The sequence below is a fragment of the Calypte anna genome, chromosome 3, assembly GCF_003957555.1.
Source record: "Calypte anna isolate BGI_N300 chromosome 3, bCalAnn1_v1.p, whole genome shotgun sequence".
NCBI classification, from domain to species: Eukaryota; Metazoa; Chordata; class Aves; order Apodiformes; family Trochilidae; genus Calypte; species Calypte anna.
The window spans coordinates 92,481,593-92,500,507 of NC_044246.1; the positions used below are offsets into that span (position 1 = coordinate 92,481,593).

General features: G+C 38.4%; 1 protein-coding gene across 1 annotated transcript in view; it reads right to left on the minus strand.

Annotated features, from left to right (window-relative positions):
• Positions 1-12,668: 12,668 nt before the first annotated feature.
• The window catches only part of MCPH1 (microcephalin 1), a 120,801-nt gene continuing 114,554 nt past the window's right edge, over positions 12,669-18,915 (minus strand). The window contains exons 13-14 of the mRNA XM_030447578.1: positions 14,716-14,953; positions 12,669-12,724 (exon numbers count right to left, since the gene is read on the minus strand). Of these exons, the coding sequence (XP_030303438.1) occupies positions 12,669-12,724; positions 14,716-14,953 (294 nt within the window). The remainder of the gene's footprint in view (positions 12,725-14,715; positions 14,954-18,915) is intronic.

Sequence of the window (18,915 nt, forward strand, 5' to 3'; positions counted from 1 at the left end):
TGTTTCATTGGTAAAGTTAGTGTGCAAGATCAACTGTCTCTTTAAAAATCCCCAAACCCAAACATCATAGAGTATTACTATTATTATTTTAAAACCCCCATGTTCTATCTTCCAACACTTTTTACTCTGCTTTACTAGAATATCTTTCAATTGGTATCACTGAGGAATGGATTATTGCATGTATTGAAAGAGGTATCTTTCAGTATCTTCAGAAAGCCCTTTGTGTTCTTTGAATAGTGTATTTAAATGTCTCATTTCAAATGAGAGCTATTATTTTTCCTGCAAGCTAAGCTTCTCCTTGGTTCTACCTAATGCTGAACTTCATGTGAGTGTCTTTAAACTGTGCACCATTTGCAGTCTGCCATGGTTCCAAAACCAGCAAAGAGCTGCTGAATGATGATGCTGTTACTCGGGTAGGTGACAACCTCTTACATAAAATGGATTTTCACTTCCTAATGCTTTTGTCCTGTTTTGTTCTGTTCTGTTTTGTTGAGCTCCCAGCTGTAGGAACAAGCATATTTGCATTGGGTGTCTACATTGTCTTACTTTGTACTTGCAATCTCTGTTAACAGAAACTTGGGGTGGATATGTGCCTATACAAACTAGTTTCCTGTTCTTCCACTATCTTACCTTACTTCCCCTAACTTGGCTATATTTCTGTAGTGACACACAGTGGAGTGGACAAAGAGTTTTCTGGGGCTAAAAAATATACTTTGGGGTAAGATATCCTCTTTCCCACCCTACTTGCCCCTTTAGATATAGCAGCTTTCACGGGTGACATTGCATGATAAAATTGCACATGCTGATAAACCAGCAGAGTAATTCCCCCATGTCAGACCTCAACCTGTTTAAAGAAGAAAGCCATCAGAGCTTGACTTGATGCACTCATGTTTTTGCTGCCCTTCATGATATGAAGTGCTGATGACCAAAGCTGGAATAAAGTTGGATGTAATAAATCAGAGCCCAGTTTAGGAGTGGCTTGGGTTTAGGACCTAATTTATCATAACTGGCATTTTGATAACTTTATAAATCATTTTATTAACACTGCCACGATTCTGTTAATGATTCAGCAACCTCCCGCAGCAAGAAAAAACAGACTTAAAAGGTTGCAGACAAGCATGTATTTTAATAGGCAGACCTACCAGATGGCTCTTTTATTGTGGTAATGCAGCCATTTACAGCCTTATTAGCAGCCATATGCATATTACTCAAGTATTCCCTAAGACAATGCTGGGTGCTTTTAAAAGTTTCAAAGTTATTTTTCCTTTCTGTTTGCATCCTTTTATCCAAACCTCAAATTCATCAAGAGCTGAGCTCATTTTCTTTCTCTAAAAGGCAGAAAAATGTTTTACAGTAACATATTTAAAAACCAGGATGGAAAGTAAAGAGCATAATTTGTCCATAAACCAGAATACCAGACTGTTTTGCAGAGTTGTGGATTGACAGAGCCTGTGCTGATCCAGTTCAGCTCTTGGGTTGGTTTTGGTTTTTTTTTGTCATTTAGGAGATCATAGGCAGTGGCCAAGGATGAAGCACCTATGATCCTGTCTGATGCAGCAGAATTATTAAAGTGTGGAGGGAAATCACCTGACTTGTTTCTTTTGGAATTCTCTAACTTGCAACATTTATCAGTTTTCAGGTATTAATAGTTACCTGAATCATGGACAGTAATAATGGGATAGAAAACACTTGTGAAGAGGTAGATATTGGTCCTATCCTTGCACAGGACATGTAAAAAAATCATAACTCTACTAGTTAAAAAGTAACATTATTTCTAGGAGCCCATATTGATACTCTGCAGAAAAAGTTCATTAAGTCTGTGAATATAGCTGTATTCAGTGGGTCACTGTACACATTATCTCAATATCAAGCCCACAGCAAAGCAGTGTTTTACGTCACTGACTACCAATAATAGCAACACAGAAGCAGAGGTGTTGAGTTTAAATGTCAGCCATGACCTGAAGCTCTTAGCATTTTCCCACACTCGATTTGCACCATCCAGTTTTCCTGAGAGACTCCTGTATTTGTACTTTCCTTGTATAACTTGGGATCATGTGTTTGTACACAATTTTGTCTCTGCATTGGAAGTTGAAAGTCTGCATTTGGAAGATGGCTTCAGAATATTTATTATGTTTTACTAGGGAATAAAGCAATAACGTTCCTAATGAATTGCTGGTTTTACAGAGTCCAGCTACTAAGACAGAATTGGAAAAAAGATAAGGCCACTGATAGGAGTGTATTGTATTTACTATGACAGAGGAGCACACTTCCTTCTGAACTGTTAAAAGCAAAGATTTTCTTACCTCAGTAACAGGAGTTAATTTCGCCAAAAATACAAAAGCAAACAAGTTATCACATTGAGATCAAGCATGTCTTCAGTTATTTACTGCGAAGTTCGAACATTTCTGCTGCCTAAAGATACCTGAAACACTATTCTTTGATGAATTAGAAAGAATTCTGATATTATTTTAGATATAAGGGGTACTATCAATCAGTAGATACCATTAGCTAATAAGGAAATAGCTCTAGGGGGAAAAAAAGTGTAATTATTTCAAGTACTGAATGATTGTTTGCCATTACAAGGAATGTGTAAATAACTACTAAGCAATGCAGAGAGGAAAACTATTCTTTCCAAAGCTGATACTTTAGGGGTGTGATACCATGATGTGCAGCACTGAACCTCAGTACTTGGCAGCAGAAGCTGAACTGTAAGGAATACATTCCCAGTGAACAGCAACCAATTTAAAAAGTGCCCAACAGTGATTTTTCTCAAGCAGATGCTTCTTGGTTGTGCTGCAGGACTGCACTGTGCCCAGCCCACCACTGCAGCAGCCCATGTGCTGGGGTGTGGGGATGGTTTACACTGTGGGTAAGGTGGGCAGCTCCTGTGAAAAGACATTTCTCAAATCAGCCACCACAAGTAACAACATTGCAGGAGGTGACATGGGATCTCAGTGCTGAGCTGGCTGCTGTTTGCACCTCAGGGCAGTGAGGGCCATGTGCCATTTTCCACTTTTCCTGGGACAGCTGCAGTTGCAGCAATAGCACAAAGCCCCTTCTGACTACAGACACAGAGATGGTTTGCCACTGTATTGGGAGTCCTTGTAAGTGAGCAAGCTTTCCTACTCACTGCATGCCACAAAAAACAGCTCATGGCATCTGTGTCAAGAGAGTCACAATGGGCAGATCTGACAACTGCACTAGTAATTTCCTATGGTTAAACACCCATTTTGTAGCCTCTCATTCATGAAAAGTGACAGTTTTGGGCTTCTGCCAGGGAAAGGATGGGCTTTCAGCAGTGAAGAACTTCCAAGAATGGAAGGCACCTCTGATTTGGTGCAGTAATGACAGAATCACAAATGTGAAAGCTGGTGATGGACTTTTTAGGATGTCAGGTAGTGATAGGACTAGGGGGAATGGTTTCAAACAAGAGGAAGGTAGATTTAGATCAGATATTAGAAAGCTCCTCACCATGAGGGTGCTGAAATACTGGCACAGGTTGCCCAGAGAGGTGGTGGAAGCCCCATCCCTGGAAGGTTTTAAGGCCAGGTTGGAGAGGGCTTTGAGAAACCTGATCTAGTGGGAGATGTCCCTGCCATTGCAGGAGGGTTCGAAATAGATGATCTTAAAAGTCCCTTCCAACCCCGAAAATCATATGATTCTATGATTCTATATGGATTGCCAAGGTTATTTGGATGCTGCCTTCTACCTACAGGGATGGAAAGATGATGGTTAGGTAGTATGTTATTCATAAGATTCACCCACCCTATTTTAGGGTGATGGTCACAAATGAAGCCATAGCAGACTTAGCTGTTACTAGTTTTCTTGAGCTATGTCATAGCCGCTGATACAAAACACATTTTATCTCTTGCCCTGACCAGACATAATGGTTTATCATCAAGAAGCATTGCTGTCTCTCTGCAGTATTGCAAACAATTGCAGATCATCAGACCCATCACCTCCAATTAGTTTTGCAAGGTGCATGATTCCCTGTGTAACTGCTGGCTGGCAGCATAAAGGCCAGAAAGCACCTGGAACTTGTCCCATCAAGATTGAAGGAGTCATCGTTCCATTCAGCAGAGTTATCCAGCCTCTGACAATTCCTAGCTCAAGAACTTTCTAAGCCAGATTATTTTGATTTTAATGTGACCAGTTATTTTTATATCCATATAAATTTTTAACATCTGCCAAGTTCTATAGCTTGATTACATTTTGTGTGAAAAGCATCAACCTCCCAGCCATCTCTTTTCCAGGCAGAAGAATCCAAATCTATACAATCACTTCTCATACAGAGACCACTTAGTAGGTTTGACTTTGCTGCCCCTCTCTAAGCTGTTTAAACATGTATTTTATCAGTGTAGATATAGGGAGATCAGAACTGCAGACCTGCATGCTTGGAATTGCAAAGGAAGAGGCTGCTAGTCTGCTAGGAAGTACAGAACTTTTCTTGAATACAATGGGCAGACACCTTTTGGGTTACTTGTACCTTTAGCTCTCTAATCTAGGCATGAGAAGAAGCCTTCAGAGATACACTCCTCTCTTCAAGAATGATATAATCTGGAGAACTTCAGTTGTATTTTCAGACAGCCTTTATTAGGATTTTTCCTGTTTCTGCTCTCTTCATGCTCATCTAGTCTTCTTAGATACTCTAAATTTCCTATCAGATGGCAAAGTAGTTGTCATGAGTAACCCTCACAGAAGCATCAAGAGAACTGATGACTTCTGTACAAGGCCCTTGTTAGTCTGGACAGATTTAAGCTCATATCTACTGTGAGGTTTCTACAGCTTCACAGTTTGTGTGTGGCCCACCATTGCTGTTGGTATAAAAAAGATTTCAAATGGGAAGGCAGAAGAGGAGATTGATTCTGTAGCTAAGGGGCTATGACACTCTTCAGAAGACTGTTAAGAGACTATGGGTTTCAGTCTCTCATATATCACTTTTTAAATATAATAGACTTGAAACACCACTACTTATAAGAGAGGAAAAAAAAAAAAAAAGAGACAAGCACAGTATGAGAAAAGGCTGGATGAAGTCAGGGAAAAGTGACTCTCAAGTTAGATCATTTTACACCTTCAGATTCTTTTCTTTGCATCTTCATGTGCTCTCATAGCTTTTATATGGGTAATAAAAATATGTTCAACATCCCTGGAAGGACATTCTTCTCTTTGTCAAGGAGGATACTGAATGTAGCTGGGAATAAAATAACAGTGTTGATTCCCAGACTAGAGAACTCTGCTTTTAGCGTCATTTTTTTTTATTCAAGCCTGTGTTGCCTGGGTAATGTCAGGGAAAATATAAATTTTGTAGGAGGAAATGCTCTGCCTCCAAACTTCTGAAATGCTTATCTTTGTGTACAGCTGAAATATGATGAAGCATGTGTCCAAAAAAGTGTATTCCCAAGTCAGCATTTCAAGTGGGTGTGAATTTCAAGTTATTCAGAAATGCTCAGTCATCACTGGGGGGAAGGAGGAGCACCAGATTTCTTTAAATGCACATTAGAAGTGGCAGAGGGACCAGTCAGGCTCTTCACAGAGGTCAAGTATCTGTAAGCTTGTAGTACTGTTTCCAAGTGTCTTCATTTTCATATGAATTGACACAGTAGGCTATAATCAGAGCAGGTACATACTTGTCCATTTCTTGAACTCAAACCTTTCCCCTTCCCATAGCTGTTAAAATAAGAAACCCTGGGTTTGCTGAACTCAACATAATGCAGAATTGTGGATGTTGGTTTAGTTTTACCCACATGTGTTGCACAGAACATTTACAGTCATTCCATCTTCCCCACTGCATAGGTACAATTCATCTTGGCTTTAGGCTTTTCTCCAGATCCCAGAGACTACTTAGCAAAACTTTCCTTGACTGTACTTCTGGTTTGTGAGGGAGCTGGAATGCTTCACTCTAGAGCAGAAAATCTGGAAAGTGCTTTTCCTTTACCTCTCCTCATACTTGTAGCCAAGTCAACAACTAAAAATAATCTAAAGAAAAAAACAGCCTAACCTGAGTTGAAATAAAGCCTGGGAAGTAATCCAAGGCTCAAGCATGCCATGCTGATATACATAAAGTTTGGTCTACACAGTCCTTCTGGGAATACATGTTACAGTCTCTGCTATTTATTGAAAAGTACATATCCTATGTCTTACCTTAATATGATGGGGATCTCTTACATTGTGAGTCTTCTTCCATTTCTATGGCAAGGTAAAGTCTGGTGGTCCCAGCCACTTGTCCACTCACAAGCACCACTCACATCAATGTTCTGTAGAGCTTCTCTGGCAATATGTGAATCAGAGGGCTGGAACAGATGGAACAGAGTAACTGTCTAAATACAACAGCACTTGTTGGCCCATCAGTTCAGAGTGCAGCTTTCTACCTGCCTAGCCCTGACCAGGTAGTTGCAGTGTCCTACAAGTAGTAAAGAAGCGGAGAGCTTTGAAGTAGGACATGGAGAGGATGAAAGACTGCACAGTGGATTTCTACAGCAAGTTGTAAAAGGGAAGTCTGAAAAGAGAAGCATGAAAATGACTATTAATCTTCCCATCCCATTCCCTGCTCTCAAGATATAATGCCTAACATTTGTATCATTTACTGAAACAAAAGTGAGGATCAAAAAGTAGGTACATGCCAGATCTGATACGGAAGATGGGACTACAGTCATGAGCTCAGATGAGAAAGGAAGGTTTTGTTTGATGAACTGGAAGAATGAAACAGTAGTGATAAAATAGAGAAGATGGAAAAGAACTGCACAAAAAATCTTAGGAACACAGGAGTTTTTTGGATGGGAGGAACTGTTACTGCAAGTGCTGACTGAGGGAAAGATAAGAGAAGTCAAAATGAAAACTGTAATTCTGGGCTTGGACAGCAGATTAGGCAGAGAGGGAGGGATATATCTTGTAGTTCCATTAAAACAGGACAATGTTTTATGAAATTGATCGACACAGGAGTAAGGGATCTGTAGGCACTATATGCAAGAAATAGTTATTTTTGAAGAACACAAAGGAGGATAAGATGATGCCCAGTCACTGTATAATACAAAATGTGCACTTCTCAGCTACAGTGAAAGGATTTGCTTGTTTCTGTTTCTCTGCAGATAATACTTCACTGCCAAGTAGTAGGGTCTTATCCAAGTAGTGGTATCCTTATCAAGAAGTTCTTCCATCTTTGATGAGAATATTTCATCCTTACACCATACTCCAGGCTGCATTCTTTTGGGTTTTCTGTGTAAATATCTTTACACTGTAATTTAGACATGCGATCATCTCTGTAACAGTTCTCAATTGTAAAGCTATCCCCTCCTATGATTTTTAAAGTATATTTCTTTAATTATACAAAGTTTTGAAAAAGCAAGGTCTCAAGAGAGGCTTATGTTCTGCAGAACATAACCACTTCCAGAGGAGTTCCTAAGTTTCAGCATCAGGTACTTTACCTGCTATTAAAAGATTATGTCACAGCAATAATACTGTGAAACTGGCTTCCTCTGCCCACTTCTCCCTAGAGACCTCAATTTCTCTCTTAAAAGTCCTCACTGTCATGAAGAAGGAAAAAAATAACCCCAAACCTGCCTGGAGTGGTAGGACCAATACTTCTACCACCTCACATGTAGCTGCACTTTTTAAAAATATCCAATAACAACATGAAAGACATTCTGGTAAATCCCCTTTGGAAACAAACACCCCAGGGCAGTTCTGCCTCCAGAGACAGCTCAGTTGCTTTCTAGATACAAGAAGCTACTGGGTGGGCAACACAAGTTGGGATGGAAGAAGCTGTAGGAAGGTTCAGCTAGAACAGCCTCAAGATCTCCAGGGGTGAGAGAGGCAGGCTGGGAACTCACTATGCCAGGAATTACTTTCTGAAGGATGCTGACTCCTACAATGCCAAGAAACTTGCAGCCCTATGTTACACCTGGCTGCTACTTATCAGCATCTCAAGCTGCTCCTGAGTGCTTAAGAGGGTTGTTGCACATCTGTATCAGCAAAAGAAAAACTGTTTTGCCAGCTCCCAGCAAAAGCTCTTTGCAGACACCTGTGCTGATAACCTCAACACCAGCTGTTAGTTATTACTGGCAGCTTTAAACCACTTTATTGTCAGCTGCTTCATAAGGCTGTTGTAAAGGTGATGGATGCTCTTCGAGTGCCCACTATTTGGTCATATCCTGCAAAGAGCTCATTCTGAAGTACAGCAATAACAGGAGATCAGAAATAAAAGTCTGCAATAGGAGGTGCAGCCATTTGGCTTTTTGTTATTAGATCTGTCATATAAAGAAGGTAGATTGCTGGCACAGACAGACTTTTTTGGTGCTGCATAGGCCTTTTTTTGTTTTCAGTCTCAGCAAATATTGCAATTTTTTCCAGGGATGTATTTTGCTCTTGAGGAAAAAAAAAATTTAATTAGCTTTCTAGATATTTTTCCTGGGATACCTCCATTTTATGCTCAAGAACTTAGAACCACAGCTCCATGCAGACACAGTTCCCACTCAAATGCTAATTTAAAGCACCTTTGCCTCACAATCCCTAAGCTGATGATAGTTTTCACCAAAAATGCATGATGTCTGTGCTGGCAGCTTCCCAGCATTGAGTGTGCTGATAGCACTTTACCACATGATGCAGTCATGTCTGAATTATATTCTATATAGATCAATTAAGATAACGCAAGTTTATTACAGTGGAGCTATAAACAGAAAGCCAAGTGATGCAAAAGTTTTTACTATTTATTTTTATTTAAAAAGTAACACTCTCCAAAAAGCTGCCTATAGTTAAGTCAGGAAAATATCCAGAAACATAAAACCATCTCAACAAACCTGAAGTTGAATACGTCAGTACCAGATGGCTCATATACTATGATCACTGTGGGTATTCAGAGGTTTTTTACTCACTAGATATACAGACCCCAATGCATTCTGAAACTGATTACAAAAGCAGAGAAAGGGGAAAAAAGAGATATATAATCCACCCACCTTATGAATATCTGGCAGTTTTGCTTTCAAACACTTTCTTAGCCAACCTTGTATTATTAGTCACTGTAACTATGAAGAAATTGTCTTAGATCCTAATTTTTTTTTTAGGATATACAGTTTGAAGAGGACACCAATTTTGCTGCCAGTCTAACACAGCTTTTACAAAACATTCTTCAAGGTCATGTCTGTGTTTCTCCTCAGTATTTCTGTATTTGCCAATCTGGGTCCCAGGTAAATGGTGCAAAGTGTGGTAAAACTTCTTATATCTGCAAGAGGGATCAGGGGAGGGATATTGGTGGTCTGCGCATCCGAGTGATATCACCTATACAACCAATGCAAGTAAAAAAAGTTAAAATAGGACCTGTTCTGAGAGTTAAACTACTTTTAAAAATTAGCTCAACTCACGTGAATCTCAGGAAGAAAAATACTTACTTGGCTTTTCAATGTATTTTGGTTTAAACAGATTCCTAAATAAATTAATGTAGCAGGAAGGAGCCCTTCTTGCTCCTAGGGCTGATCCTGAGGCCTCGGGGTTTAGCCCATTCCTGGACGAAGTCCTAGGGCTGTTCCTGAGGCCTCAGGGTTTACCCCTTCTTGCCTGCTCCTGGGGCTCCTCAAGCTGTGGGCTTCTCCATCCTCACTGAAGAGTGAGAGCCCTCTCCCTGGGTGTCAGCTGCTCTCTTATTGGCCCCCTGCTCCTGCACATGCTCAGGAGGGAGGCCAGACACAGGTGAACCCACACCCACTCATCAATAACTCAGGGCACCTGGTCCTGTCTCACTACAAATTAATCTAACTTAGTAAGATCTTTAGCCATGCTAATGTAATTTTAACACTAACCTTTAGCAGGGGTGCAGGAGCATTCTGAGGAGAGACAGAAGCCAAGCGAAGTCATTTTAGCAAATGAATGGTGAAAATATCAACGCAGAAGGAAAAATGTAAAGTTAAAGCAACCTCTCCTCCACAAAAAGATACCGAAAAAATTGGAAAAGAAATCAAGAAAGCAGATTCTTGATAAGGTGATCGTGGTGCCATTTTGTAGAGGAGAGAGCACACAATTGTGCTGTACTATGGCAGAATGTCTGCAAAGCAGTGTATGCTGCAAAGATCTTAGCACTGCTCAGCTTGAAGCTACCCTTCACTGATGCTTTTCTTCTGTGTGTAACAGTCCGTAGGACCTTGGTACCAGGTACGAGTGTTTTTTTGCTGTGTGGATTTCTTCCAACAAATGAATCACTTCATAAGTTTTCATCATTCTTCATTCTGTGTTGGTTTACTGAGGAGATGACCAGAGTTGGTATCATTTCCTGTTGAGGTTTTGGGTAGAAATGCATCTTCCTTCCGATGCTGAAGTGGCTGAGAGCCCACACTGGGATACATAGGTCAGAAGCTGTTTGTGTGAAAGACTTCAGGCTATAACCACAAAATAATACTTTTCTTTTACTGCCTGTACAGCATGATAGTCTTTGGATTTAATCCTAATGTCTCCTGTATTTGTTGTGTATGATTACAAAGAAACAGTCAGTATGGACAGACAGCACTCTTGGTGCCCATAAAGTAGGACCAAAACAGGCATTTAATTTCCTGTTGGCCATATTTACTTGTGTATTACACATTTTGCAAGAAGAGCCATAAGGTAGGGATTTCTATCAAACTATATAATTTAAGATGACGTTATCTAAACTGACAGATTGCCTGAAACATTTTTAATTTGGAAAAAAATAAATTATATTTTCATTGTCAAGTCTGCTACACGTGTAACTAATAAAGAACAACAAGTTGATCCAAGAATTTACAATTTAAATAGCTGAGATTAATCTTAAGAAGATTTATGAGAAAGCTGATTTGGAATGTTATATTATATAAATTAATAGTGACAAATTTTTGTGGGTAGTACACTTAGGAAATGCCTACAAAATAAACTAAAAGGTCATAATATTCAGTTTTAAGCAATATAATTTGAACAAATTATTCTGTTATTTACTGGGAACCATATGTTCACATGTCACAACCTATTGAAGCACTTATATTTTAGTCTATAGCACTTGGCATCTTGTTTCTTAAAGGGACTCATAAGGTCAAGGTTAAAGAGTGACACTGTGATATCAGTCCCCTGTAGTAAATAAGTAAATAGTTTCAATTATAAACAATACAATTTGTAGACAGACCTAATTAGGAATTTTTGTATCAAACTTACTTTTCCTGGCTAAGATGCTGTTAAAAAATGTGCATGTCTGAAAATTGAGGAAAAGACCTCAGTAAATTATATTTTCTAGTTTATGTAATAAAACCAGCTATCTAGCACTCAGATACTTGAAAATGAGATCTTAACCTTTTGAGTTACAGGTGCTCAGTATTTCTGATACTAAGTTCAGTTTAATTTGCCATAAAATAATCATAACTTTTCATTAATAAATAAGTGTGACATTTTACAGAGTCCCCTATACAAATACAATTTGTGCCTGAAACAGCCTGCTACACAGAGAGTGCTGAACTTGTTTGGAGGAAAAACTGTTTAATCCTCAATTTTATAGATATTGTCCCTTAGAAAGCCAAAGAAGTTAGAACAATCCAATAGAATGTCAACATTTATAAGCCATTGTACTTTGATTGTTGCATAATAATAACCTGAAACTGGTTTTAGTACAGGGCTCCTATTGCCTAACATTGACAATACACTGAGGGCAACACTGAGTGTGGAGGGTGTGAGTTCCAAGCATCCTCTAAGTTGCTTGATAATACATTATTCTCTATGATTATGATATTTCAATAATGTTGAGGGACCTTGCAAATGGAGGCTGTACATTTATAGTTAAACAAGTTTTACAGAATATCTTACTTTCTACCTGCTAAAAAAACCCCCACAGATTGAAGAGAAAATTAATATTTAAGATACTTGCATGCATTTTTCATGCATACCTAAAGGATTTAATTTATAAAATGTCCCACTTTCAACAGATTTTAGCACTGGAATGAGGTATTGTCTTAATTAATTTAGCTCAGGATCAGTAACTGTTTATGGTGTCAGCCTAAGTGTAAGTTAAACACAGTTTGAAATCCAGATAAAGGTACTGAAATGAAGTAATACCTTAACCATGCAGCTCAGCATAATTAGAGTTTCAATTACTATTGAAAACTCATTTTAGAAGGGCAAGTTTACGTGAGCAGGTGTGAGTTGTGCATGATGGGCAACTTTATCCTGTCACCAAGGAAACATAATGAGCAATGGCCATGGAGATGTGGCCCCCTCAGCTGTCTTGAGGCACCTGGACTGGAGGAGCCTGCAGGATCTGGGTATCTCTGCATCAGTAGCACAGCTTCTGCTGACCACACCAGATCCAGATCAGGTGAGATCTCACTGACTCACACTGCATGAACATCTTTTAATTAACATGAGCAGCTTCACTTAGAGATTGGAAAATATCTTTCTACTTCCCCCCAGCGAGCAGTGATTCATTCAACTTTTAGATCCAAAGGTCTTCAACAAATAAATAAAAGCAAGATGGCTTTTATTAGGGAAGTACTTTATTTAGAAAAAAAAATAATTAAAAAAGTCACAAGATGAACATTTACATAAATAATAGAAATGTAGAAAACATTTCCCTGTGTTTATAAATATGAAAATTGTGCTTTCTAAGAAATTTTATTAACAGCTTAGGTTTTTGTTGCATCCAAACTAGGCTTGTTTCCTTACAACCATATGGAAGCTCTTGAGTTAGCTCACAGCTGAAAAATGTAGTTTTCCATGGGACATATTGTATGCTGAGTGATTGAATCTAGAAGAAATAAAATCCAGGATTATTTCAGATAAAATGCACAAGAAACAGATTATAAAGAAATAATGTACTTCATCTCAGTTGTTATGAAACAGTTTGGTGGAGCTGAGAATGCACAGAGAGAAAACAAATGCAAACAGTCAAATGATAATACCACAAGCACTTACTATTTACTTAAGTTTAAAAAAGGTGATGCATTATCTACCTATATGCTTTTTAGTGTAGTCAGCCTTGAGAGAATGAATTGGCAGCCAGTATTAATGGCAGAAAAGCAGCCACAAACCAAGTGGATTGAAACAGGGAATGTCAAAGATTAGACAAAACCTCAGATCTGATTTGATTTATTTAAGATAGCACTTTATATGTGATAATGTTCACACTATTGTGTAAAAAACTGTTGCTGAGAAAGGTGCTGAGCTTCAAAGGTCTGTGTCCTTCCTCTAAAATAGCATATAGAAATAATTACTTTTTCAGAGTTTGGTTAATTCATAATTTAAAATCCATTTTGCCTCATGAGTCAGACCTAACAATTAGGAAAGGCAGCATCAGACTGCAAAGAGAACTAAGAAATTTTTTATAGGGCACATAGAATTCAGAGCCCTTTTTCATTAGCAGCCTCATAGGTAATTTCTTCATCCCACTGATGGGCAGGATGATGGGCAGCCTGTCCAGCTGCAGGTAGCTTGTGAGATGGTGGACCTGGGGAGAAGCAGAATTCCATGAGACCTGTGGAATAGTGGGATGTGCCACGTGAGTTGAATGCTGCTTTAGATCATTACCTTTGTTCATCTGGAATTTATGACTGCAGTACTACTGTGTGAAACCTTTATGTTTAATTTAACAGGTAATATTTGTAGACTTGCACACATCTCTGGTTTCCTCATCTGGTCACTTTTCTGGGGCCTCACTTGCTCTTTAAGTCTTCTCTGAAGCCAGAGAAAGGCACAATGAACAATACTTTATTATTCTTAACACCAATCTCTCAAATCCTCCTAATTTTATCTTACTCTTTAAGAAAGTGTCAAATAACATTTCCATTTGGAGGAGTACTTTTTCCTTATGCCTGACTTTTCCTTTCTTTAGCTGTATTTTGTCAGGTTTTATGTCACTATGATCTGACAGCATTAACAGTCAAGAGATTAGGAGTTGCTTGTCTAGTGCCATATGACATAAATTATTGTAATAAATGTATTGCTAAAGTCTGAGTGAGGCACTATCTAGAAGAGTTTAACACAGTGTATGATGAAAATTTGTTTTTTTTCTTCTAGTAAGCAAAAAAAGTCCCTTTTTGGGAAGTACCCTTGTCTTGTCTGAAAAAGAGAAACTGTCAGAATGGAAAATGAATTCTACAAGGCTTATCAAAAGCCTTTTGAGGGTGAGGATATTGCAAATTTTACATCTGATTCCCTGCAAACAGATAAACATCAGAACTGCAGTGCCCACAATGGCAAATCTATGGGCTAACAACTCTTAGAAACTTAACAGCAGATTTTAAAAAGAAACTTTTTGCAAGTGAAATACAGGTTGCAGAAAAATTGTTTTTCAGGTGCATGATACATGATTCAAGACAGAATATCAGAGGGTGCCAATTACCATATTTCAGTAGTGTGATGGCAATTTGTACCAGTGAAAAATCTTTCTTACTAGATCTGAACTTGAAATACATGCCATTTTAAAATGCTGTTTTCATATTGGTGTTCCTCCATAATTTAGTTTCTCTATATGAGACAATCATACAAAAGATAAATTTGAAAAATCTTTGGATTAAATTTATTCTTGGTAGCATTACAAGGGGGTGAGTACCAGGTCAATCATAAAACAGGCTTAGTTGTAAGAGAAAGTCCTCACCATAGAGACAGTCTTCCTGAAAACCTAAGTCTAGTAGCCTGTTCCATTTTCTTCCCTCTATAACCTCAGTTTAGCAAATATTTACAGTCAATTTTTAAATACATATTCCACAATATTATATGAGTTGAAATTTAGTGCCTTACCTAATATCCATTTTTCTGATAAGCATTTTATTTCATCGTACTTCTTTCCTGTTTTTTTTCCTATGCAGATTTGTGCCTGCCGTAAGGCTTTACATGTTTTTCCTCCTGAGAGCTGTATAAGTTCAGTTAGCTTTTTGCAGGGTGGCTGACTGGCAGGAGATACAAACATCACAGGCTGGTTTGAAAAGAGATTCTGCTGGTATTTTCCTGTTGAGAGTTGACGCTCAAGCCTGCAGATCTGGATTTGAGGAAACAAGGAAATTAATAACCAGCGTGTTGAATTTCCACTCAAAGTAAAACTTAACCTTGTCTTCCATATTTCAGAAAAAAAAGGATTATAGTATATTAATATGACTGTTATTTTTTCAGACATATTGGAAACTCCTGGGTAACCTTTACAAAGAATTTGCTGTATTTTCTTGTCTTAGTTGTTTTGATAAAAAAATCTATACACCCATATAAGATACACTTGACCAACATAATTCCAAAAGCACACTTGAGAGTTATTTAGTTATAGGTCACACAGCTTACCTATACAACTTCTTAAAGCACTTGACACTATTTTTTTCACCATAATATTACATTCTTGCATTTATAACACTGGCCATCATACAGAAATATCAAAGGATATTCTAAATAATTACAGTCTAGTAAAAGTCAAATACAAACTGTGAAAGCCTGTCCAACCAGTTTGTACTGGGGAGATTTTCAGACATATCTAGTTCAGAGTTGAAGCTGCTCTGGGATGTTGTTTCCACTTTTGTGCTCCACGTGGACCAACTACATTTTCTCTCAGATGTATGAAGTGACACAAATGAAAAAAACCTGAGAGCAAACTTCTTCATGTAAACTCTTTTGGCTTGACAAAAAACAAAAGAGTAGGTCCCTGTGAATGTTGTGCATCCTCTAGCACTTGATCATTATAATAAAAACCTACTTGATCTCTGAGGCAAATTTTCTTTTCTATTGATCCAAGGCAAGGCAGTGGTTCAGCAATTCAAGCCATCTCCTTCAGCTATAAAGTGCATAAAAGCAGTGCATACAAAAATTGTAGATACCAAAGTATGCGACATAAATTTCTAATACTAAATTAATAAAAACCCCCAAGCTTGTATTTCTTCCAGCAACATTGCCATTGACCTGCCAAATTAATGTATGCAATATGTTGGATTTTGTATCTCTTGTCAAAGGCTGGAAAATTTATAATGAGCTAGGATCTAATAGTAAGATGAGAACAAAACCAAATGTTCCATATTATGTGATGCTTGGAACTTTTCATAAAGATGATCAACATGAGCACGTTATGCAGAGAAAAAGTCTCCCTGTATGTATCTGGTTTATGTAAGTGGCTGAATGGGAAACTGTAGTCAGCAGCATAGCCAGGACAGTGGAAGACACTACTTACTCAGTAGATTCCTTCCTTCAGTTCTGGCATGAACCTGCTGTGAAACCATAGGCACTTGAGATTTTAAGGAAATAATATATATATTTGGCAAATGTGCAGCCAGAGTAAGAGTCCTCACCTGGGTTACAGGGTTTTATAAAACCAAATAGTTCCATGGCATATTCACACATCCCCAGATAAAAGTCAGAGTGAATTACCTGATTGATTCAGCTAAGTCAGACTGAGTAATCTGAGCAGTTAGCTCAATGAAGCCCCAGAGAAGCATGAAGCCCATGCTAACGTGAGACATAATGGCTCAGTGGCTCTGTGCCACTCTCCTCTGTGCTGTTCTTGGACAAGTCAATCCTAATTTGAATTCTAAGATCTGCTCTTTCAAGAAATAATTCATTTTTTGTGTGTGACTGTTAATTCTTTGGCTGCTCTTTGCAGCTTTCTCACCTCTTTGGCTGAGAATAAAATTGATTCTTCATGTTCTGAATTAAGTAAGTTATAAAGATAGTGACTGCTCGGGATGAAGGAGGCCAAAGACTCCAACGGAGCCAAAGGAGCTGTATTCAAGAAACTTTTTTATTCTTCTGTGGACTGCTTTTGGACTCAGTAGAGAACTGCCTACCTCCATCTGAGCACAATGTTTCTCTAATGAAGATCTGTCTGCTGGGCATCTTGAAATGAAAATCAGGATAACACATATAGATTAACACAGTTATAATAGATGGTACCAGATTTGGAGTTTTCAAGGATTACCAGTTGCTGATGGGCCTTTTGAGGCTTAGAGGCCATAAGCAGTGTCTTAAAATGGGACAAGAACATAAAGCACTTTGCCATCTCTAATGTACGGAGTAGTGTCATGATTTTAGAATTACTAGGACTGCAATAAGTGATTTTAATGAATTAAAAAACTGCAATAGGGAAACCACAAAAGTGCTTGTGATAAGCAAGGTCAACAAATTTAAAAATCCACTATAGTGAAAAATGTCAGCCTCTTCACATCGACCACAGGACAGCCTCATGACAGATGCAATGAGACCTTAGTTATCTGACACAGAGCTCTCTGGAATTGTTTATTGGAACAAATAAATTCAAACAATATTAGAAAGCCAATTACCAAGAGACTTCATTGCTCTTGTGTTCTTGTGACTTCATGTGCTCTTGTGTAGGACTTGTGTTAGGTAGAACGCATGAAACATAAGTTGTCACAGTCTGCTATTCCTCATATTTTAGGGACTATGATTTAAAAGGGCTAATTTTATTCCCCATTCCTCATACATTTTCCCTGAGATAATTTATTTGCTGCCACTGTAATGAAAAGTTTATCATATGATATATCTTCCTACAGAAAGAACCACTGAATTGAATTAATATTAAAAGCAAATGTGTACACATCTAACCATCGAATCAGGAAATCCAAATTCTGACCTCCTTCCTTTCCTGGTGTTAAATAATAGCATGTTTTATTCTATCTGTTTAGTACATATTAAAGGAACCCAGGAAAGGTAAATGCTGACATGCTACAGGGAAGATTTTCTTAAACAGCCTTTAAAATGCCAGCTGTGTGTATTATCAGTGCATTTGGGCAGAGGACAGGGGAAGTACAGAGTACATCTCAGTGGCACCATCAAAGGAAAGCTTCAGCATGGAACATCTTCTTACATTTCCTTTCTCTGGATCAGCACCACTGCCATGGCTTTCCCAACTGGCTGTGCTTGGATGTGCTGGAGCACACTGGGTCCATCTCAGAGAGATAAGGAAAAAATCACAGCATTTACATTCAGAGCTCTGGGAGCATTCTGAAAGGTTAACTCTGTTTTCTGGCCAACTAACCTGAAAGAAAATCCACTGGTCAGATGATGCAAAGGCATCCTAGCTGACTGGGCAGGGTCTGGCAGTGGGATGAGAGGGCACAACCTAACTCTTACCCCTGAATTGACTCAGCTGCCTTTGCAACATCAAAGCCTTTGCGGCACTCCAGGGTGCTCCCAGCACTTTGAAACCACACACATTTCACGTAAGCTTTCACAAATAAATAAATAATCCCTCAGCACACACCAAGCCTGGGAAAATACCAGACCCCAAAAGTGAGCATTTCCACAAATTGTGTATGTGTCTGTCAGTAGTTACAGTTATGAGTGTGCCAGTCCCTACTGTAGCAAGCAGCATCAGTCTTCCTTTCCAATTATATTCCTTAGCAGATGAACAGAAAAATTAAATATAAAAATATTTATTTACTCTTTGGTAAGATCTTAAGTGCTAAGCTCATTCTCTCACTAGCAGGATGAACAGTAAGATGTCTCTTATACGTATGCATTTTTCGTGGATATACCATTAATTTAGATGTTTGCTCAAACCTAAGTTTTGAAAGGAAAAAAAAATATCACTCTTGACAGAAATAAAATTTATGAGGAATGTATGATAAAGAAATTGAGCCTTTCTTCATTATAAAAAAAACCCAACCAAACATTTCACCAATGGTTGTCCCTCCTGTGACTGATTTTTAATCCCCACAAGCAAAAGTGCATATATCATAAAACCCCCAAATTCTGTAGCTTCGCCTACTTTATGAAAATAGCTCCTGCTGGGTGGGCTAAGTAAACAAAGAGAAAACCCCATAAAAGTCCAAGTATGTGATCTCTTAATGAGGCTCAGGAGACAGTAATCAAGTCCCACAAAGGTATTATCTCTGAGTAGATATCTGAATTCATGCAATAGAAAATTTAAGAAAATAATTCTTCTGGATGCACTCAGAAATTTTTCAGCACAGAAACTGCTAATGTCCTATATACAGGACACAATTTTCA